Source organism: Piliocolobus tephrosceles, chromosome 9 (assembly GCF_002776525.5).
Source record: "Piliocolobus tephrosceles isolate RC106 chromosome 9, ASM277652v3, whole genome shotgun sequence".
NCBI classification, from domain to species: domain Eukaryota; kingdom Metazoa; phylum Chordata; class Mammalia; order Primates; family Cercopithecidae; genus Piliocolobus; species Piliocolobus tephrosceles.
Window position 1 is genome coordinate 32,687,628 of NC_045442.1, and position 22,038 is coordinate 32,709,665.

A 22,038-nucleotide genomic window follows, 5' to 3' on the forward strand; every position below is an offset into this window, starting at 1 on the left:
AAAAAAATCTCAAACCCTTCATACTGCAGTTTTCTTTTTTTTTTTTTCTTGAAATGGAGTTTTGCTCTTGTTGCCCAGGCTGGAGTGTAATGGCACGATCTCAGCTCACTGCAACCTCCACCTCCCAGGTTCAAGTCATTCTCCTGCTTCAGCCTTCCAAGTAGCTGGGATTACAGGCATGTGCCACCATGCCCGGCTAATTTTGTATTTTTAGTAGAGAGGGCGTTTCACCATGTTGGTCAGGCTGGCTGGTCTCAAACTCCTGACTTCATGTGATCCACCTGCCTCGGCCTCCCAAAGTGCTGGGATTATAGGCATGAGCCACCACACCCAGCCAGTAATACCTATTTCTTTAAGAGTAGTGGGGAGCAAGTGAATTAGTGTATGTGAATCATTTAGTACGTTGTCTGGCATACAGAAGGTGTTCAGAAAATGTAGTGGTCATTGTTATACTGCCTCATCTCCCCATTTTATAGAAAGGAAAACTGATGAATCATAGCACAGCAAGGACGTGGGAGAGCTCTGATCAGATCCCTGTGCTCTTGGTGGTGGCAGCGGTAGGGCACACTTTTCCTAGGGCATTTGGCTTCACCTCCCCTGGTCAGAGTTCTGTTTGCTTAATTCAGTTCTAGAAGCATCCTTGAGCAAAGCCATTTCTAGATCGGAGCCCAGGTAGAAGGGCCTAGCCCAGGCTGTACCCATGTCAGGGTCTGCGAAAGGATACTCACAAGAGGCCCTCTCATCTCTCTGGTGAGTTTCAGAGACTAGACCAAGGGTGGATGAGTTAAGACTCTTGGAGTTGCATGTGACAGAAACTCAACTCACACTAGCTTTAGAAAGCATTTCTTCCAGGCTTAGTGGCACATGCCTGTAATCCCAACTATTTTGTTTTGTTTTTTTGAGGCAGGGTCTTGCTCTGTCTCCCAGGCTGGAGTGCAGTGGCGTGATCTCGGCTCACTGCAACCTCCACCTCCCACGCTCAAGCGATCCTTCCACCTCAGCCTCCCAAAGTGCTGGTATGACAAGTGTGCATCACCATGCCCAGCTAATTTTTTTTTTGTATTTTTTTGCAGAGATGGGGGTTTCACCATGTTGCCCAGGCTAGTCTCAAACTCCTGGACTCAAGCTATCTACCCGCCTCAGCCTCCCAAAGTGCTAGGACTACAGGCATGAGCTACCGCACCTGGCCAATCCCAACTACTCTGGAAGCTGAAGCAGCAACATCACTTGAGCCCAAGAGTTTAAGACGAGCCTGGGCAATATAGCAAGACCCCCATCTCTAAAGAAAAAAAAAAGTAAAAGAAAAATAAAGCACATCTTGGCTCAGCTACCGATTTAAGCTGGGTCTAAACATCTGAGCAACATCATCAGATATCTGTCCCCCTCCATCTCTCCCGTGAGTTGGCTTCACTGTTGTGGGCTTTGCCGACTTAGGGGTAAGATGGCCTCTATTGCATAGCAACCCCAGGAGAAAGTGCTTCTCCTTAAATAGTTGCAGCTGAAGTCCCAGGGTAGGCTGTCCCTGGCCCAGCTGACATCCTGTGCCATGCAGAATAAATCACTATGATGTGGGAGTGAAAGTGCTTTTGTTAGCCAGCCTGGGTCATATACCCACCCTGGAGTACATGGGCTAAGAACAGAGTGGGGTGGGTCCCCAGGAGAAAATCAGGGTGCTGTTTTAAGAAGAGGGGGGTGGATGTCAGATCAACAAAACAACCAGAGGATGAGGAGCTGGACCCTGCTTCGCTCTGGGGTGGGAAGTTCTGGGGTCTCAAGGTGATTGTACCATGGGAGAGATAATCCCTTCCAATTAGGGCTGCCTGGCCCCTCTCCATCTCTCTTCCCACAGCTCCCAAGGCCCTGCCCTCTGCTGGTTCTCCTCTCACCTCTCTGGCCACTCCTCTATCTCCTTCCAAGGCTCCTCTTTTTCCCTCCGTCCCCTGAAGGTGGGTACTTCTCCGAGCTCTGTCCCTGAGGTTCTTCCCTCCATACATTTGCTTCCAAGTGAATTTGCATAAGCAGAGCTCAGACTGCACCCTCTCTTGATCCAAAACCATCCTGACTCCCCATTGCCTATGAAGGAAGTCCATAGCCTGAGCATTGCCTTCAAGTCCCTCAGGGCCAAGCCTCTTGCCTCCCCATTACACCTACTTCCAGTCTGAATTTTCCATTCCAGCTTGTCCTGAGCCCTCCTGACCCCCATTTTCAGACTGGGGGCCAAGACCTGCAGCTGAGCCTCTTTCTTCTTCATAGCAGGGAGCGTGGGCCCAGTGCAGAAATTTGTCACCTGGAGACTGAGACGCGGTAATTCATGCATCCCTTTACCAAGGCCTGGTTTACAGTAGAGTGGCAGATGAGCGTGCATGCTGGGGGCCAGCTAAGTGACTTTGGACTAAACTCAGTCAGGGTCAAGCATGGGGGATCAGGCAACTAGACTAGTACGTATTGGGGGCAGCTAAAAGAATTGGACTAAGCTTACTAGGAAAGATAGGGTGGCAGACAGATATTGGTGTGCATTTTAGGAGCTTGTGTTGGGACTCCCAAAGATATATTTGGGGGTGATGAGGGAGCCTGTGCTGGGGCTCCACTGGGGAACAGACTACTATGATGGTGCATGTTCAGGGGACTCTGGGGGCACTGGGCTAAGACCCCATTAAGAAACAGACTGGTATAGGGGCCCATGTTGGGGCTGAGGGGCTGGGGTGTGTGCTGCATTGGTGGGCAGGTTGCTGTGGGCAACCACAGTGGGAGCATATAGGCTAGGCTAGGATTCTGCCCCAGGTACCTGGGCTCTCAGCTGGCCAGTTATGGGGCCCAACCCTGCTGAGGGAAGCCCCTCTCCCCTTCCCTGATGACTCCTGGCTCCTTATCACGCCCTTTGACTCCTGCCCTGCAGACCGGGAGAGGGGCCAGGCCCTGCTGTCTGCCAGGTCCAGGAGTCCCTGCAGCCAGCTGCCCAACGTGGATGAGCAGGTTCAGGCCTGGGAGAGCCGGCGGCCCCTCATTCAGGACCTGGCCCAAAGGCTGCTGACTGATGATGAGGTGCTGGCTGTCACCCGCCACTGCTCCCGGGTAAGCCTCCATCCCGCCTGCAGCCTTGGCACACGGTCCTTCGGTCACCCAGCCTATCATTCATTCAGGCCACTGTCCACTGACCAGTGTCTGGGCTTGATGCCAGGAGGCTAGTGGTCAGTCAAATCAGAAGTCACCCCTGTCTCACACACACACACACATCTGCCAGCTCACAGGAAGAAGAGCTAGACAATCACTAGAACCAAAACGCCCATGGTGATGAGTCACACGAAGAGCTGTGAAGAAAAAGAACATGAGAGGGTAAACCAGGAGACACATATTAGATGGTGTGGGCTGGGAGGCCCTCCCAGAGGAGGTGGTATTTAAGCTGAGAAGAGAAGGAGAGGACACTTTTCCCGAGTGGGGAAAGTGAGTCCCTGCAGTCACCTGCCTCTGCCCTCTCTGAGCCTCCATCCTTCCCTGCATGCCACCCTCTGCTCCTGGGTCACCCAGCAGGACTGGCCTCATGCCAGGTCCTCTCCCCTGTTGCCCAAGTAAGTAATCCTTTGCCTCCCCTACACACCACACCTCATCCCCTGCCCCCCAACACCTAAATTGTTGTTCTCTGTTCCCTTCCACTTCAAAAAGAGCCAGAGGGCCCCGGGGTGGGGAGAGTCAGATTTGAAGGAGTCTCTGGGGCCCACCTGTTGGGGAGGCTGTGGGGTACGGCTCACTCCCTCCAGGATTGGCAGGTCCTTTTCTGTGCCTGTCTCAGGAAGACCTGGGTGTGTACACTGGGCTCCTTGTGAGGAGTCTGCACACTGTGTGTGAGGGCGAGCTGGGGGGTCTTGGAAAATTGTTTGTGGATTCCCTCACCCTTCACCTTGCTCAGAGTGGGGCTGTGTTGTATGTCTGTGTGGTGTGTGCACGGGTGTGTCTGTGGGGTACCTGGTTTGTGTTGATATGACTGCACGATTGTGTGTGTGTGTGCATGTGAGCAAGCACGTGTCTGGCTAGCGTGTGTGTGTGTGTGTGTGTCCATGCATTGTCACCTGGAGACTGAGACATGGTCATTTATGCATCCTGTTACCAAGGCCCGGATGCAGCAGAGCTACAGATGGGGGTGTGTGCTGGGGGGAACCTAAAGGGTTTTGGGCTAAACTCAGAAGGTGTCACCCTAGCTCCCAGCGCTAAGTAGGGCAATGCAGGCTCTGTCCATGAGGTGGGACTCTGGGTCTGTCTCTTTGGCGGCTCCTTTTCCCTCACCCCTCCCTTCTCTGCCCAAACCTCCTACTGTGCTCCCATACCACCTGCCGAGCTCAGCCACCACCCAAACCTGACCCAAGTCCCCCACACCAACAGATCAGACCCTCAGCAATGGAGCCCTGGCCAGAGTGATGAGCAAAGTTCTCCTGGTGACTGGGGCAAGTAGCCCTGAACCCCAGGCTTCCCTTCTCTCCCCATGTGAGCCATCTCTCTACAGCTGCCAGACCAAGAATCAGAAACCCCTCTCTGATTGGCAAGGTGATGTGGCTCATGCCTATAATCCCAGCACTTTGGGAGGCCGAGGCAAGCGGATCACCTGAGGTCAGGAGTTCGAGACCAGTCTGTCCAACATGGTGAAACCCCATCTCTACTAAAAATACAAAAAAAAAAAAAGAAAAGAAAAGAAAAGCTGGGCATGGTGGCAGGTGCCTGTAATCCCAGTTACTCAGGAGGCCGAAGCAGCAGAATTGCTTGAACCTGGGAGATGGAGGTTGCAGTGAGCCGAGATCGCGCCATTGCACTCCAACCTGGGAACAAGAGCGAAAATCTGTCTCGAAAGAAAGAGAAAAAGAGAGAAAGAAAGACAGAGATAGAGGGAGGGAGGGAGGGAAGGAAAGGAAACCCTTCTCTGATCGCTGTACACTCCCCAAGTCACCTGGTGACCCATTGTCTTTGGCAGAATAAAGTACAAGTTCCCTGCTCTCACATTCGAGGTCCTCCCCGATTCAACTCCCTAACCCACCAACTTCCACTTTCCCATGGCCACTGCATAGGTTTATACAGGTTACAACCTGCACAACCTCAGGGACGCTACTCACATAGTCACAACCTGTGCAACAGCCCTGCAGGGAGGTTCTTCATGGACCCCATGGCCACGTTTAAACCACTATCTACTCATTTTTCCACACCACCTTTGCAACACTTTCTTCCCAACTTTTGTGTTGTTCCCTACATCTATCTTCTAAGAGTCAGTCAGAATACCACCACCTCCATGAAGCCCACTGGGATCCTCCCACCTTCCTCTGGGACTCCCTGTGCTCCATTGCCCCTGACTTGTAGTTCACTGGGGTATGTGACTCATCTGCCCCTCACTCCCACTAGACCCAGTTTCTGAAGATCTGAGACACGATCATTGTGCCCCTGCTGCCCAGTACAGGGTCTGGTACTTAGTGGGTAACGAATCCAAGTCCATAGACTTAAAGCGTGTGCACGTGGGGCTGGTTCTGCACCATATGTGTCTCTCCAGACAAAAGAGAATGTATTGTTGATATGTGTGAGTCGCTGTAACTGTGTGTGGTTTGGGGCCACACACATCGTTTGTATTGTATTTATTTCCAGATATTTATGAATGACTCACTGTGACCACCAGGGCATGCTCTGTCTCTGTGCCTGTGCCCATAGAAAGTGTTCTATGCATGCATGTCACTGACTCAGTCTCCCTCTCGCCACAAGGGGTCGGTGTGCTGTCCAAGTGGGATGACTCCCAGTGTTCAGGTCTTCAGAGTCAGTGGGGTGTGGCTGGTGGCATCCGGGCAGTGCCAGGCAGAAGGGGTTCCACCCCGCCCCCCATCCCGCCCCAGGAACTGACCGGAGAGGCTTTCTGCAGAGCCGCCCCTTCCCCAAGGCTCCCATTCCAGCCCCAGACAAAGCCTAATTTGTAGGTCTGTGTGCAGACACATGCGGGGACAGCCAGGCACACAGCCTAGAGTTTGGCTCAAATTCCTTCCTTCTGCCTGGGATGTGGGGGTGGGGAGGAGAGTCCACTCCCTGCACATCCTTTTCCGGCACCAGAGCAAGCAAGAGTTAGACTTCCCGGGTTCCAGTCCCTCTTCACACTTCCTTATGTGTATGGCTTTGAGTGAAGGCCTTCCCTCTGAGCCTCAGTTTCGGCATCTGTAAAACAGGAATAATTAATGCCATTTCTCAGGGTGGTTGCTGAGAGATGGTATGTAAAAGGCTTAGAAAAGTGTCTGTCCCAAAACTGTTACCAGTGCTGTTGCTATTTATTGCAGGTCTGTTATTACTGCAGGCTTCCACCCCATCACCAAGATCAGACCACCCTGCGGCAGCTGGGGGTGGAGTAAACCTTTCCCAAGGCATGCAGGGCTGGATAGGTCCCTACATGCGTACAAAAAACACCTGCATGCCCTGGTGTCCCCCTCCCCCAGCTCTGGAAGTCCCCACTGCTGTCTGACCTGCGGTGCCTCTATCTGCAGTATGTGCATGAGGGAGGTGTGGAGGACCTGGTGAGGCCCCTGCTGGCCATCCTGGACAGGCCTGAGAAGCTGCTGCTGCTGCGGGACATCAGGTGGGAGGAGGTTGCAGAGAGGGCTTGGGGGCAGGAAGGGGATCCCTGGTACCACCCCCAACCTCCCAAGGGCTGAAGGGCATCCTGGCACCTCCAGAACTGAAACCCTGCCTGCCCCTCCCACCCCTGCTGTCTCTCACCCTCTCCCAGGAGTGTGGTGGCCCCCACAGACCTGGGCCGCTTTGACAGCATGGTGATGCCTGTGGAGCTGGAGGCTTTTGAGGCCCTCAAGAGCAGAGCAGGTCAGCAGTGGGAGGCGGGAGTTCTGGGTCCCAGCCCTGCTGGGGATGGGGATGGGACCCCGTGGTGGAGAGGGCTGCAGAGATTGCCGAGCCCCTTGAGCTGTGTCCCTCTGGGAGCCTGGTGGGGTGCCTTGCCTCTGACCTGTTCATCTTTCCAACCAGTCCGGCCTCCTGCTTTGAGACCAGCCCGGCAGGACACGCCGCCCAAGCGTCACCTTATCACCCCGGTGCCTGGTCAGTCAGATCCCAGAGCCCAGGGAGGGGCACAACCCTGGGGAGATTCGGGAAAGGAGGATGGGCCTTCTACTTCTTTCCCCACGGGGAGGCAGTTGTGGCTTCCAGGCACATTGCGGTCCCCTGAAGGAAAGCTCTTGTCCACCAGAGCCATTTTATCACATCCGCTGGTCACCACCTGTACTATTATTTACTTAATAGTTGGTTTGAAACCTGCTCACTTTTAAAATCTAGTCTCATTCTATGCAGTAATCTCTGAGAAATTATGTTTGGTGTGCTAGTCGTATTTTTTCTTAGACACATTAAAATAGAACTGTAACGATTCCAACAGGAAGTATTAAAATGCAATTCTAGGCCGGAAGCGGTGGCTCACGCCTGTAATCCCAGCACTTTGGGAGGCTGAGGCGGGTGGATCGCTTGATGTCAGGGGTAGAGACCAACCTGGCCAACATGGCGAAACCCCATCTCTACTAAAAATACAAAAATGAGCTGGGCTTGGTGGCGCACGCCTGTAATCCCAGCTACTCCGGGAGGCTGAGGCAGGAGAATCGCTTGAACCTGGGAGGTGGAGGTTGCAGTGAACCAAAATTGCGCCACCGCACTCCAGCCTGGGCGACAGAGTGAGATTCCATCTCAAAAAAAAAAAAAAAAAAAGCGAGTCTAATAGAACATGTTTGTCCGCCTACCCCATGGGTGGGCCGCACTGGTTCCTGAACAAACTCGGGCCTGGCTCTCACAGGCCCCACACGAACCAAAGCAAGGCCTGGGTCCTGGAGAGGTGGTCCAAGCTGGGAGGGGAGGAGTAGGCAGCTGACCTTGGCGCTCTTCCCCAGACAGCCGCGGAGGCTTCTACCTGCTGCCGGTGAACGGCTTCCCGGAAGAGGAAGATGATGGGGAGCTGAGGGAGCGGCTGGGGGGCCTCAAGGTCTCCCCGAGTGCCTCTGCCCCTCGCCACCCTCATAAAGGGATCCCCCCTCTTCAAGACGTGCCAGTAGATGCCTTCACCCCCCGCCGAAGTGCCTGCACACCCCCTCCCCAGCCACCCCCTGTGGCTCCCCGGCCCCCGCGGCCTAACTGGCTGCTGACAGAACCCCTGAGCCGAGAGCACCCTCCACATGGCCAGGTCCGGGGCCAGGCTCAGAGCCGCAGCCGCAGCCGCAGCAGCCGGGGTCAAGGCAAGTCTCGGGGTAGACGCTCCCCATCCCCTGCACCTACCCCTGCCCCCAGCATGGCCAATGGGCGCTACCACAAGCCCCGGAAGGCCAGGCCCCCTCTGCCACTATCTCTGGATGGGGAGGCAGCCAAGGTGGGGGCCAAGCAAGGGCCCTCGGAGAATGGAACTGAGGGGATGGCCGAGGAGGCAGCCATGAAGACCCCCAGTGGCGAGCTGAAGACAGTGACACTGTCCAAGATGAAGCAGTCTTTAGGTGAGTCCAGGTGGGACTGGGCCTGGCAGGGGACACTAGGAAGCCCGGGCCCAGGAAAAGAACCTGGGTTATTGGGCCGGGCGCGGCGGCTCACACCTGTAATCCCAGCACTTTGGGAGGCCGAGGCTGGTGGATCACTTGAGGTCAGGAGTTCAAGACTAGCCTGGGCTACATGGTGAAACCCCGTTTCCACTAAAAATACAAAAGAATTAGCTGGGCGTGGTGGTGGGCGCCTATAATCCCAGCTACTCAGAAGGCTGAGCAGGAGAATCACTTGAACCCAGGAGGCAGAGGTTGCCCTGAGCCCAACTGAGATTGCGCCACTGCACTCCAGCCTGGGCGACAGAGTAAGACTCTGTCTCGGCCGGCGCGGTGGCTTACGCCTGTAATCCCAGCACTTCAGGAGGTCAAGGAGGGCGAATCACCTGAGGTCAGGAGTTCCAGACCAGCCTGACCAACATGGAGAAACCCCATCTCTACTAAAAGTACAAAATTAGCCGGGCATGGTGGCACATGCCTGTAATCCTAGCTACTCGGGAGGCTGAGGCAGGAGAATCGCTTGAACCTGGGAGGTGGAGGTTGCGGTGAGCCGAGACTGTGCCATTGCACTCCAGCCTGGACAACAAGAGCGAAACTCCGTCTCAAAAAAAAAAAAAAAAAAAAAAAGACTGTCTCAAAAAATAAATAAATAAAAGGGAATCTGGGGTATTCGGGTGTATCTGGGTGGGGTCTAGATTTGAGGGGCTAGGATCTGGAGGATTTTGGAATGAATTGAGATTTGAGTAGTAGCAGAATGTAGGGATGTGGGAGAAGTTGGGGCCTTGGGTTTGGGGATGGGATTCTAGGTTTCTCCAGGGAGCTTGCATTTTGGGGTCTGGCTGCACTCTCTCTGTTTCTCCCCATCACTAGGCATCAGCATTTCTGGGGGCATTGAGTCCAAGGTGCAGCCCATGGTGAAGATAGAGAAGATCTTCCCTGGGGGGGCCGCCTTCCTCAGTGGGGCCCTGCAGGTGGGTGAAGCATGCCCAGGCCCACCCTCACAGCCCACAGCTGAAACCAGGCAGGAGATGGGCTGGCCATGCTCAGCTTCCAGCCAGACATGTTTAGCCCAGGTTGTGGGAGGAGGCTTGGGGTGAGGGGGTTCAGACGAGCAGGATGAGCAGGCCCAGGGAAAACTCTGTCCCCTCATGCTAGCCTGAGCCTGAGCCCCAAGGGACAAAGAGCCCTTGTCTGTGCCCCACCCTGCCCCCAACGACTCCAGGCACAAAAGTCTCATTGTCCATCCCCTCCACCCAGATGGGGGAGGAGTGTCCTCGTGGGTGGAGGTGAGAAGATGCTGCCTTCAGGTTGGGGGCTGGTGCAGGGTGACATGGGGAGGGAGGGATGTGACTCTCTCACTCCATCCTAGGCTGGTTTCGAGCTTGTGGCAGTGGACGGAGAGAGTCTGGAGCAGGTGACCCACCAGCGTGCAGTAGACACTATCCGTCGGGCTTATCGAAACAAGGCCCGGGAGCCCATGGAGCTTGTGGTCAGGGTCCCCAGGCCCAGCCCACGGCCCTCACTCTCTGACTCATCAGCCCTTACTGATGGGGGCCTTCCTGCTGACCACTCGCCTGCCCACCAACCCCTTGACGCTGCTCCAGTTCCTGCCCACTAGCTCCTAGAACCTCCCACCAATCCCCAGACTCCTCCCACTGATGCCAGGCTCCTCCAGCCAACTCCCAGCCCTCCAGACTCCTGATTCTAAGCCTACACCCTCCCCACACATCCCATGACCCTTCCCCTAACCTCAGATTCCCCCACTGACTCCAACATCCCGTTATCCCCAGGATCTCTCCTACCAACTTCCTCAGGACTCAGGACTCTCCGGCTCCTGCCCACCCACCCTTCCTCCTCCCAGTGCCACACTGGTGGCTCGCATCTTTCCACTTTCTTCCTTCCTCAGCTGTCACTAAGGCTCTACCTTAGTGTCCAAGGACAAGGTGCTAGTGGGCAGCCTGTATCACCCGCACTCTCGGCTCCCCTATCTCCCAAGCCAGGAAAGGGGGTAAGAAACTCAAGGTCTGGAGCTTGGGATTGGTGGGCACTTTCTCACATGCTGCCTCTTACTTTATGAGTCACCCAAGCCTCCAGGGACACAGGCTGTCAGACAGGGCCCTCAAGGGGTCAACGTATCCATTCCTCAGCCCCAAGCAGCATTCTGTGCAAGGAAAAGGATTAAAGGCTTTTCTAGTCCCTGAAATCCTGAGAGATCATTTCATGTGGGGGTCCATTAAGACCTCAGACATTCTACTGGATTTGTCCTTCCTCCATCACCTTTTCTCCCCAAGAGAGCTCGGGAAATAGCCAGCAAATAGAGGGGGTGTGGGTCAAACAAGTTCCTATACTCTTTATCCAGCGCATTCACATTATTTTTAAACAAAAAAAAATTTTTTTTTAATTTTTTCTTTGGGTTTGTACAAGAAATTTACAGTGTGAAAAATATACAAGTGAAAACGAGGCCATAAACCTGGGTGAAGGGAGAGGCTGCTTGGTCACAAACACAAATAAACAAGACATTTCTGAGTTCTTCCTTTGGTCTGACTTCAGCCCCTCACTCCAGGAGAGAGGCTGCAGGGCTCGAACCTGGGAACCGAGCCCAGGCCCGGCCCTGTCCCCCAATATGGGCAGGCACATCTGGAGCAGCTGGTGCCATCTGGCTTTCTCTGGCTTTGGGGTCGGGGGGAATCTGGAGAGGAGGGAGCCCCTTCTTCCTCCCAGCTCCCCTGGCTGGAGTGGGCTGGAAGCGCCTGTGAACAGGGTTGGCAGTGGCACTGGCAGCGGTGGGGAATGAAGTGGGTAGTGACAGGAGCCTCTGGGTGACAGTGAACACGGGGACCTTCCAGCGGTCTGATCTTGCTCCTCCAAGTCATACGACCACCCCGAGTTCCTGGCAGAAGCCCAAAAGGCCTGGATCCTAGGAGACAAGTGGCTTTGGGGCCCTCAGCTTTTGGGGTCATCCGTGGGCCCTGGGGCCTAAGTGGATCTGCAGCTGCTGCCCCTCTGGCAGAGCTCCTTGCAGAGCTGGGTGCTGAGGGCCCTAGATCTCAGTAGCAGTGATCTCCTCCAAGCAGATGCAGGGGGCCTGCTCAGCCAGGCCCAGCTCTGCGAGCTCCCGGGCCTCCAGCTCTAGGCTGAGCTGCTGCAGCTCCTGCTCTAGCTGCCGGTTGCGCCGGTACATCTGGATGTAGTTGTGCTGCAGCTGCTTCTGGTAGCGGATCACCTGCTCCTTCTCTGCCTGCCAGGCCAGCCGCTCCCCCTCAAAGCTGTCTCGCTGCTCCTCACCCCTCCGCCGCTCCCGCTGCAGCTCCACCCGCAGTCGCTCCACCTGGGCCCGCAAGCTGCCCCCAACCCCGGCTGCTGCCCGTTGCACTTTGGCCTCATCACTCTCTGCCAGGAGGAATGGGTCAGCGGTGGCAGGTGGCACAGCGGGCTCCCGGAGTCCAGCCGCCTCAGCATCCAACTGCCCAGCTTTCTCCCGCAGCCGCTCGGCTTCCTGGCGGTGTCGCTGCAGCTCCTGGGAACAGGCTTCCAGCTCCAGCTCCCGAGCTCGGGCGGCCTCCTGTAGACCCCGCGCACGGCCTTCACTGACCCGCAAGGTAGCACGGGCCTCCCGCAGTGCCACCCGCAGGGCCACCAGCTCGCTGCCCTTCTGCACCAGCTCTGCCTGAGACTCCTTCAGCTGCTGCTTCAGCAGGGAGATCTCGCCTGATTTCTGGCACACCTGGGGGTGGGAGGCAGTGGGGAAGGATGGTGAGACAGGTTCTCCTGGGGGGACAGGCCCTGTGCATCATGCCTGGCATTCGGGAGGAGAGTCCATCATTATCTCCATCTTACAGATAGAGACACTAAGGCAAGTCTAGTGACACGTCCAAGGTCATAGATTTAAGATATGGCTTAAGTGGAAAGCAGACATAGATTTTTTTGCTTCAAAGCTGGTGTCTTCAAAGCATCACGAGACACTGTGGAAGTACCACCGAGCCCTGGGGACTGGGTGCTAGCAGGTGCTGCAGGAGTGGGGGCAATGGAGGGCAGTACCCAGGTGTCTACTGGAAAGGTACTACAGTGACTTGGTTAAGAGCTCAGATATTGGAGCCAGACTGCCTGGGTTCAGATTTGGCACTTCAGTCTTTCTGGGCCTCAGTTTACTCATCTCTAAAATGCGGAGACGAGTGGTAGCCCCCTCAGTATTGTTATAAGGATGAAATGATCTGTCCCATGTAACATGCTTAGAATAATGCCTCCACACCACAAGCACCACATTCTTACTACTGGCTGGAAGCGTGGCTTTGTGCCACTAGACAAGGCCAACAAAGAGACCCTCCTCCCAGAAAGGGACAGAGGAGAACCTCATCTCACCGAGGTTAGGAAGGGGAGGACCTCTGGCGGTGGCAGGCTGAGGAAGGGTGCGGCTGGGCCCCTTTTTCCAGGGTTTCTCCCTGTGTGACCCTGCTCCCTGCCCCTCCTGGTCTGGCCCACCTCCCACTTGGTCTCCTCAAGCCTTGGCCCGAGCTCCCGCTGCTCCCGCTCCAAGGTGGCGCAGCGCCGCTCCAGCTGTTCACGCTCCTGCAGCAGCTGTGCGAAGTCATCCTGCAATTGCCGCTTCTCCTGCTGCAGCTGGAACACCTGCAGCTGCAGCAGCTGTTGGGCCCGCTGTGCCCGCTGTGCCTGGGCCGCACAGTCCTCTCGCAGGGCCTCGCGCTCTCGCTGCCAGTGCCGCTGCCGCTCCTCATAGGCCTGCAGACGAGAAGACAGACCCAGCTCCTGGGCAGTTTTCCCAACTCCCCACTCAGTGTCTGCTCTGGCGGCCCACTTTTGAGGGCTCAGGAAGGGTGTATTCCATCAAACAACAATAGTAATTGCAACAATACTAACTGCTTTTATGATGATCATAGAAACAAACACAAGAGCAAGCAGACCGGGCTCGGTGGCTCACGCCTGTAATCCCAGCATTTTGGGAAGCCGAGGTGGGTGGATCACTTAAGCTCCGGAGTTCGAGACCAGCCTAGGCAACACAGCAAAACCTTGCCTCTCCAAAGAACAAAAATTAGCTTTGTGTGGTGGCATGCGCCTGTAGCCTCAGCTACTTGGGAGGCTGGGGTGGGAGGACTGCTTGAGTCCAGGAGGTTGAGGCTACAAGGAGCTGAAATCGTGCCACTGCACTCTAGCCTGGGTGAGAGAATGAGACCCTGTCTCAAAAGAAAAAAGAAAAAAAAAAAAAAAGCACTTGGCCGGGTGCAGTGGCTCAGGCCTGTAATCCCAGCACTCTGGGAGGCCGAGGCGGGTGAATCACTTGAGGCCAGGGGTTCGAGACCAGCTTGGCCAACATGGTGGGAACCCCGTCTCTACTAAAAATCGAAAAAAAAAAAAAAAAAAGCAAGCATTTATATATAGCATTTCCTAGGTACCAGGCATTAGTCTAAGCACTTTACACCTTTTGCCTTATTTAATCCTCATAACAATCCTATGAAGCTAGAAATATCCCTATTATAGATGAAGAAATAGAGGCTGAGTAAAGTTAAGCAACTTGCTCAAGCCCAAAAACTGGTATTTAACAGTGGGAGGTTTGAATCCATGCACTCTGACTCCTTTCCACCCCACAAGTTTTGTTTTTTGTTTCTTGTTTTGAGATAGAGTCTTGCTCTGTCACCCAAGGCTAGAGTGCAGTGGCAGAATGTCAGCTCACTGTAACCTCCTCCTCCTGGGCTCAAGTGATCCTCCTACCTCAGCCTCCCAAGTAGCTGGGACTACAGGTACATGCCACCACACTCAGCTAATTTATTTTTAGGAGAGATGGGGTTTCCCCATGTTGCCCAGGCTGGTCTCAAACTCCCGAGCTCAAGCAATCCGCCCACCTCGGCCTCCCAGTGCTGGGATTACAGATGCGAGCCACCACGTCTGGCTACTCCACAAATTAAACCAGACAACTGGTGGGGAGGGCAGGGGGGTCACAACTACAACTACCCAACCCCTCTTCCCTGCTAAAATGGAAATGCCCCTTGCATTCCCCAGGCCTTGGGATGTCCTGCCATGCCCCTTCCCCATCATTGCCTCTGACCACACCTGGCACATGGTAGCCTCATTCTCGTCCAGACTGTCCCGCAGCTGCTGAAGCTCTGCCTCCCGCTCTCGGAGCTTTCCTTCCAGGACACAGTGCAGCAGGGCCTCGTCCGAAGGAGGTGGAGGCGGGGGTGGTGGTGAGCGCTCCCCACAGGAGCTGCTGTCAGGGGAGCCCCGGGTACCATTGCCCAAAAGCCCAGCAGCCACACGGCCCCCCAGGGAGCCTGTGCTCTTGCTGGAGGAGGACCGGCCACTGTCTGAGTGGGAAGGCCCAGTAGGGACCCCTCGGGCTGGCCCAGGCAGTGCCCCTCGCCCAGAGCCATGGGAAGGCAGGTGCCCGCCCGGGGAGCTGGTGGTTGGCTCGGCACCTCCGGTGCTGTAGGTGGGCAGGCTGGACAGTGAGTTTCGGCCAGAGTCGGATAGCGTCCCTGATGGGCAGCCACTGGCCCAGCCACTAAATGCCAGGGGTTTGTCAGCAGCTGAAGAGGAGGAGGAAGAAGAGGAGGAGGAGGCAGGGCCCCCAAACAGCTGCGTCAGGCTGCCCTGGCTCCCAGACAGCCCGGTGGCCCGAGGACCCATGAAGCTAGGCAGAGACGGAGCCCCTCGAGGTTTGGGCAGCACTGGCTTGAAGGCTGTTGGGCGGATCAGGATCTTCTCCATGTTCTGAAATGAGGTGCCATGTGACACTGGAGATGAGCTGCCCAATCTTGCAGAGCCCTTATGACACTCCTTGCCCTCCCATCTGGGGTCCCCAATGCCCATATATTCGTAACAATTGCGGCCACTAGTGGAGGTGGCCACCAGTGTCAGCTTTGTGTCAAGCAATCTGAAAGGTTTATCCCCATTATCTAAATATGATCACTATTCCCACATTACAGATGAGGAAATGGAGGCTCAACAAGGTTAAAGGCCTTGACCAAAGCCAAACATATAACTGGTGCAGAAATAACCGGAACATAAGCAACTAGCACTTAACAACTGCATATATGCTACATGCTAGGCACTATGCTATACATTATTTGACCTTCATGTCAGTTCTAGAAACTAAGGCTCAGGTTAAGTGACTTCCCTGAGGTCACACATCCAGAATGAGAGAGAGCTGGGATTAGGACCCAGGTCTGGTGAATCTGAAGCCCACACTCTTTCCTCTATATAAGCTTCTAAATTCCAGTTTTCCAAGTGGGGACTCTCGTTCTACCCAGGCCCACAAGGAAGAGCCGGTCCTCACCTTCTCCAGCTTTCCAGAGACAGGGATGAGCTTCGGTGGTGGGCCGCGGAGGTGGGCATTGTGTGCCCGCTGCTCTCGGGCATCCTCAACATCACTGCTTGGGCTAGGGGGTGACTCTGTCCGGAAGTCCTCATTGATGTAGGTGAAGCTGGTGACAGGGACAGCCTTCCTAGGAGGCACAGCTGGGCACAGCGGCTCCTGTGCCTCATAGCCACCCCGCAGCAGGCCATCCTGCTGGCGGAAGAAGGTAGGCCCAGGAGGGCCGTGGTGGCGGGGAGGAGCTGGACCCCCGGGACAGGGCCGGCCTGAGATAAGGCTGCTCACACTGCCCATGGCTGGAGCTTGCGGGGCAGTGGCCGCTTCAGGAGCAGGCTCCAGTGGCACTGGCAGAGTCTGCACAATGGCCATGGTGGCAAAGGCTCAGGCCTGGCCAGCGGCCTCGCAGGTGACCTGTAAGCAGGGCAGTGGTATCAGAGTCCCTCCACCTAGAGACCCTTCCTGACCCACTGATCCTGGCCAAACACCTCCTTGACATCAGTAATAAGCCTTGATCCCCACACCAAGACTTCCCCTTCAAGTGCTGGAATGAACCTCAATTCCCCCTGGGCCCCAGACCAGACTGTCCAATGCTGGTCTGAACAGGGCTGAGGATTGAATTCACTCAGTAGAGATGCTGAGAGGGATGGGAGGCCTGGGTGATTACTGCAGAGCCACTTGTCAGCAAAGACCCAGGCCTAAGCCCAATCCTGCATCCCACAGAGGCCAGGACTCAGGTGAGGGAGGGGCCCTCTCCCCCAGCTTGAAGCACAGGTCCTTGGTCCTCTAAGCCAGGTGGGCAATTTGGGCTGAAGTACCTCAGGGGTGCAATCAGCACCTCAGATGGTAATTAGGGAACAAAGAGCCAAAGTCAGTCAGTGCCCTGCCTCCCTCTGCTGGGCCTCAGTTTCTCCCAGACAGTGAGGCGGCTACACTGCCTCTCTGTGGATCCGGCTAAATAAGAAAACCATCACTCTTAGGGAGTCCACAGGTGTCCTTTGGGGTCTCCTGCCTCCCAGAGGTGGATGCAGGCTCATACAGTTTCCATGACAACTCCTAACCTCTGCACACCCAATCAGTGAGGCCTAAAGGAGCCTCCACAGGCCCTACCCCTCTGCCAACCTCTCTGAAATCCTACAGCTTCAGAAGGTCCCCAGACTAACCCTGAGGGGAGGAAGGTAGAGGTCCCGCCTTCACCTCTAGTGGCTGCTCCAAAACCTCACTTCCACAGAACCCAGGCAAGACGGCTCCACCTCCCCAGGCCCTGCTGCTTCCTGGAAGCAGCTGCAAGCCTCCACCCAGAACCCCCTCCCTAGTCCCAGTCCCGAGGCCGCTGATGACCAGGACTTAGGCATCTGCTGAAGTCATCATGCAGAGCGGGGCCAAGAACTGGACAGAGAACTGCACTGGGAGTAGGAATGTGTGCATTTAGTTATTTGTTGTGTGACTACATGCACAGGAGCGTGGAAATGAACACGTGTATATGAAAATGTGTGTGAAAGCATTGTGAATGTGAGTCTACACGTTTGATGTATCAGTACATTCACATATATGAGTGGGTAAGGGGTCATTAGAAAGCCTGTGAAAGTTATAAATGTGGATCTAACAAGTGAATTTGCGGTGTCTGGGAGAGACGGTGCCCGGATAGCTTTGTCAGTAAGTTCATGAGTTTATGTGTGATCTCCTATGTATGTGTGCGACTAGGAAGGTGAGTGCACCAGGATGTGCAGAGGAACCTGTGAACGTGGGCACGCAGGTATGAGGGTGGTGGAAGCCTGGGTGGCTTGAGGGCCGGTTGGTGGGGGGAGCCTGTTTCCTTCCCTCTCTGGCATGTGGGGAGAGGTGGGACATTATCTAACTCCTTTGCCCGATCTGTTCCCCTTCTTTCTCGCATGCGCTCCATTAAATCCACCGCCCTCCTTCCTACCCAAGTCAAAAGATACTGCGAACCAGGAAGAGGTGTCCAGGCTGGGGCAGGAGCTGTGGGGAGCTGGGGGAGGGGTAGGCCGGGCGCAGGGAGCCATCACAGGCCCCTCTGCAGGGCGGGGGCTCAGTCCACCCCACACATCCCAGCGCCTAGCAGAGCAGATAGAGAAACCCTTCCCCTCCCCTCTTGGGCCCACTCCAGGGCGTGGAGTGAACAGTGGGGAAGGGACTTCTTAGGAGGCCAAGGGCTGGCATCTCTGTTGCATTTCCCCACTTCAGCGAGCACGGAGAAAGTGAAAACTGAAGGAAGGAGACAGGCTCAGAGAAAGACAGGGACCCAAAAGAGACAAAGACTTGGAGCGGCCCGAGGGTCAGGCCGACAAGGAGATAGTCAGGCGTACCCAGTGAGCCAGGGCCCCCAACCCCCCGGAGCCGAGGGCCCCTAAGTCCAAAGTGCCACAGAGCTGGGCCCCGAGAGCCACATACCCAGGGAGCCAGAGCCAGGAGTCTGGAAAGCCAGGCCCAGCCAGCCCGGCTCCCGCTCTTGGAGAGAAGGAGGGGCAAGTGGAGGCTCCATTTTGAGAATTGCGTTTGTGGCTGTGGGAGATGGGAACCCCTCATTCTCCCCAGCACCCCCTGAGCAATCACTCTGGCCCAGGAGCACCCCCCTTTTAGCGGGCTGAGGGGAGCTGAGGGCTGGAGCTGGTTCAGGGCCGGTGAAGGATCTCAAGAGTTGGGGAAAGTCTCCCTGCCACCCAAACTCCAAGGACCAGTCAAGCGGGATCAAGTCTGCGATCACGAGTTCCCACTCGGCGGCGGGAAGCCGGGAGCCCCCGATCCATCCTTCAGAATCCAGCCCCCCTTCCACAAAGTAGGGGCGTCTGGGGAACGCTGTCTCCCCGCTGGACTCCACCGCGCAGAAGTTGGGGACTCCCCAGGCCACCTCCCAGACCCGGCCCCCCCTACCTCCGCCGCGCTGCTCCATGCTCAGCCCTAGGCCGCCCCCAGCGCTCCACAGGCGCGCCGCCCGGCTCCGGCTCCGGCTCCGGCTCCGGCCCCGCGTACCGCCACTCCGAGCTGCCCGGCCCGGCCCCGCCTCCGCGGCGCCCCCGGCCCTGGCCAGCCCCCGCCCAGTGCAAGTGGGCGGCGCCGCGCGGGGGAGGGTCCGAGGGGCGTCTCCGCCCCGGGACGCGGACACGCGCAGGGACACGCGCAGGCACCCGCGTCACGCGAATCCGCCGGGGCGCAAGTAGGGGCCGCTCGGCGGCAGTCGGGAGCCCTCCCTCCGACGCCCTGTGACTGCGTGTCCGGCGGCTCGACGCGGCGGCGGCGGTGGTCACCCTCCGCCCCAGCCGGGGCCCCGGGGCCAGCGGCAGCTGGTCATTGTTCCAGCACAAAGGGCCACGGCGGCGGCGGCCGCCCCTCCCCCTCCGCTTCTCCAAGCGAAGCTTCCTTGACACGCCCTCAGCCTCAGAGTCCCAAGCGAGAGAGGTCGACGACCGGCCGTCCCCCCACTCTCCGGTGCCGGGGCCCCGCGCCCTAGAGCGAGTCGGAGGCCGAGGCTGGGTCCGCGCCTGCCCCACCAGCGGCGGGTTGGAGGCGACAACCTGGGCTTCGCAGAGGCGGCGCCACCTGGCGGCCCGCTCGGAGAACACACCCAGCCGTCCCCCACCACGCGGGCCCTGCCCCACTCCCCGGCGCGGTGCCCTTTTCCCCGCGAACCCAGGCCGGCCTCTGGCGCGGCCCCGTGCTCCCCAGCCTCCCGTCGGGACCGCTTGCTAAGAGAGAGGTCATTTATCGGAGAGGAGCAGCCCCTGGCTCCCCAACAATCACTGGGGCAAACCGGTCCAAGCCTACAGCCCAAACCTACACGAGCCTCACGGCAGACAACATTCCACTTTCTCAGGGTCGAAAATATTCTCACCTTCTCGCACACAATACAGTCTCCCTAACACCCACACGACCTTTCCCACATGCAGCCTCACCACGCAGCCACAAGCAGTCTCAGCTGTCACGTGGGTCCGCGTTCCTTCTTTCCATAATCTTCCAGTCCAACTCACACACAGACACGGTGTCACAGGCCTGGTGGGCACAGGCTTCCACAACAATCCGCAGTCCTTCGCACCCAGTCACTGTCTCAAATGCACTTAGTCTCCTAACCATCTTTCACGCATTGACAGCCTCTATTCACAGTCACTCACACAGACAACTTCTTACACGCCGTGCTTCACAAATACTCTACCGCACAGCCTTTCCCCTAGGGGTCTCGGTGACCCGGTCAGGTCAGCTGATGCCTGCATCCCTGGGCAAAGACAGCGTTTCTCCCCTAACCACCCCCTCCCCCGCAGGGCCGAGGCCTGCCAGAGCTCGCCCGGGCCCCAGGAAGAAGCATTCCCCCCCCTTCCAGGCCACAGCCCTGGCCGGCTCTCAGCTCTATTTTTAGCTCCATGGAAAGGGTTGTTTTTCTTTCTTTTTCCCTGGAAAGGGAAACACAGTCCAGCCACCCTCAGACTCACCCCAGACCCTCAGCCTCACAAGAACAGACTGAGCCCCTCTCCCCAACAGAGCCCCCTCCTCTGGCCTTGCCCTGATCCCTGCCTCCTGGGGCACCGAAAGCCTCCTCCCCTTTCTGGCAGCCTGCCCAGCTCAGGCGGCAGCTGGGCTCAGCGTGTGTGTAGGGGTAGGGGGTGGGGCGGGAAGAAGGCATCGAGCTACTGCCCACTCCCTCATTCCCTGGGGGGAGGGGCTCGTCCTCCTTTTTCTAGGGGGCTAGGCCCACTCTGGTATTGAGGGGGCGTTTACACTCATGCATTTTCTGTGGCGGAGGAGACTCCGACTCCCGCAAGGAGTGGAGGTGAGGGTAGGAAGCTCAGGCAGCTGCTCTCTGGGCTGGCGGGAATAGGCGGGGGCAGCTGTCCACTGCCATCAAGGGCCGGTCTCCGAAACCTTCGGGAATGCAAATATCAAGAATGTGCTGGGGGAAGGACGTACAGGAGCTCGAGTTAACCCCAGCCCTGCCCAGCAGCCCGGCCCTCCTGCTCCGCCCCGGCTCCAGGGGGCGCTGTGCTCCGGTTCCTGAGAGAGGGCTTATCCCCGCTCCAGGCGGAGAATGGAACGCCGTCCCGCCTGGAACCAAGCAAACGCGCCTCGTGGTGGGGTGGGGTGGGGTGGGGTGGGGTGGGGTGGGGTGGGGTTCCCGCCCCGTGGTGGGGTTGGGGGCACAGGCCACTGGTCTGCGGAGCTGTCACGTGCCTGGCGCCTGTTTACATCTTGGTCTTCACCTGCGGGCGGCCAGGAAGCATGAACCTCCGGGTGCGTCCCACCCGGCCCGCCCCCGTCGGCGGTCACGGGGCTGCCCCTTTCCCGCACCCAATGCGCGACCGCAGAGTGCCCTGCCCGCTGTGGGTCCGCGCGGGCTGATTGGCGCTGTCCCTGGCAGTGCAAGGGTAGAAACTAGGCGCGTCCTTTCCGACTGCATGTGTGTTCGCGTGTCCCAAGTGCGGGCGTGGGTCTGTGCACGCGCGTGTGGGGCCCGTTGGCGTGCGTTTTCGTGTCGCTTCCCTGTTCGGACTCTTCGCGGGCGACCCACCAAGTGCGGACCCCACTCCTCACCCGACTCCTAGCTTCCCCAGAAGCGGAAAGTTCGTTCAGGAGCGGGGATGTGCGGGAAGCAGGAGTTCCTGCACCTCCGCGGCCCCACCACTCACCCAGCGCCACCTGCGCCTCGGCTCCAGCTCCGGCCCCGCTCCTGCTCCAGCGCGCCCACCTCCTCGCCGCGACAACGCCGGCTCCCTAGCCCGTTCCGAACTCTGGGCTCCGAACTCTGGGCTCCGGGTTCCCAGCTCCCGGCTCCCGGCTCCCGGCTCCGGGCGCCCGCCTGGCCTGACCTGGTGGAGCGGGGCGGGGCGGGGCGGCTCAGGCCGCGCCCCCCACCCAGGGAGGGGAGTGGTCTGCCCCGCACTCCACCAACAGCCTACCCAGTTCCCAGCCCCACAGGGACTCGACGGTGGCCGAGGCTCCCCCTCTGGCCTCCGACTTCCCAGTTTACTGGATTTGGTTTTTGACCTGGGAAAGGGGGCGAGCATCTCGTGACCGATAATTCGACTACCTGGATGCCTTAAACTAAGCTGCCTATAGAACTTGACTCTGCCACCCTCCCTGCTCCGTTGGGAGCCCAACCCGGTCCACTCTTGGCCCAATCCCCAAATATAGGGAAAACCCCTGGGAAGCAAAGAAGGCTCGAGTTTCACCAGAGCAGCT

The 22,038-nt window shown here is 57.4% G+C and overlaps 2 protein-coding genes across 7 annotated transcripts in view; one reads left to right on the forward strand and one right to left on the reverse strand.

The window, feature by feature from the left end:
* PDZD7 (PDZ domain containing 7) overlaps positions 1-10,146 on the forward strand; it is a 23,349-nt gene extending 13,203 nt beyond the window's left edge. The window contains exons 9-16 of one of the 2 annotated variants that reach the window (XM_023206443.2): positions 2,254-2,304; positions 2,897-3,072; positions 6,495-6,586; positions 6,737-6,828; positions 6,991-7,062; positions 7,896-8,489; positions 9,399-9,499; positions 9,898-10,146. In XM_023206443.2, the coding sequence (XP_023062211.1) occupies positions 2,254-2,304; positions 2,897-3,072; positions 6,495-6,586; positions 6,737-6,828; positions 6,991-7,062; positions 7,896-8,489; positions 9,399-9,499; positions 9,898-10,146 (1,427 nt within the window). Of the gene's footprint in view, positions 1-1,073; positions 1,359-2,253; positions 2,305-2,896; positions 3,073-6,494; positions 6,587-6,736; positions 6,829-6,990; positions 7,063-7,895; positions 8,490-9,398; positions 9,500-9,897 lie in introns of those variants that run through there. The other variant, XM_023206444.2, reaches the window with a different exon arrangement.
* Positions 10,147-10,897: 751 nt separating this feature from the next.
* Positions 10,898-21,680, reverse strand: LZTS2 (leucine zipper tumor suppressor 2). 5 transcript variants are annotated; one of them, XM_023206447.2, is made up of 5 exons: positions 18,745-19,372; positions 15,817-16,266; positions 14,592-15,251; positions 13,008-13,265; positions 10,898-12,252 (listed from the first exon to the last, which is right to left on the reverse strand). In XM_023206447.2, exons 2-5 carry the CDS (start codon positions 16,222-16,224, stop codon positions 11,569-11,571), a joined length of 2,010 nt encoding a protein of 669 aa, XP_023062215.1. In that variant the 5' UTR covers positions 16,225-16,266; positions 18,745-19,372; the 3' UTR covers positions 10,898-11,568. The 5 variants fall into 5 exon arrangements, with proteins under 5 accessions (XP_023062215.1, XP_023062216.1, XP_023062214.1 ...); XM_023206448.3 differs by lacking the exon at positions 18,745-19,372 and adding an exon at positions 21,486-21,680 and having other exon boundaries at positions 10,901-12,252; XM_023206446.2 differs by lacking the exon at positions 18,745-19,372 and adding an exon at positions 21,486-21,680 and having other exon boundaries at positions 10,901-12,252; positions 12,888-13,265.
* Between the last annotated feature and the right edge of the window lie 358 nt (positions 21,681-22,038).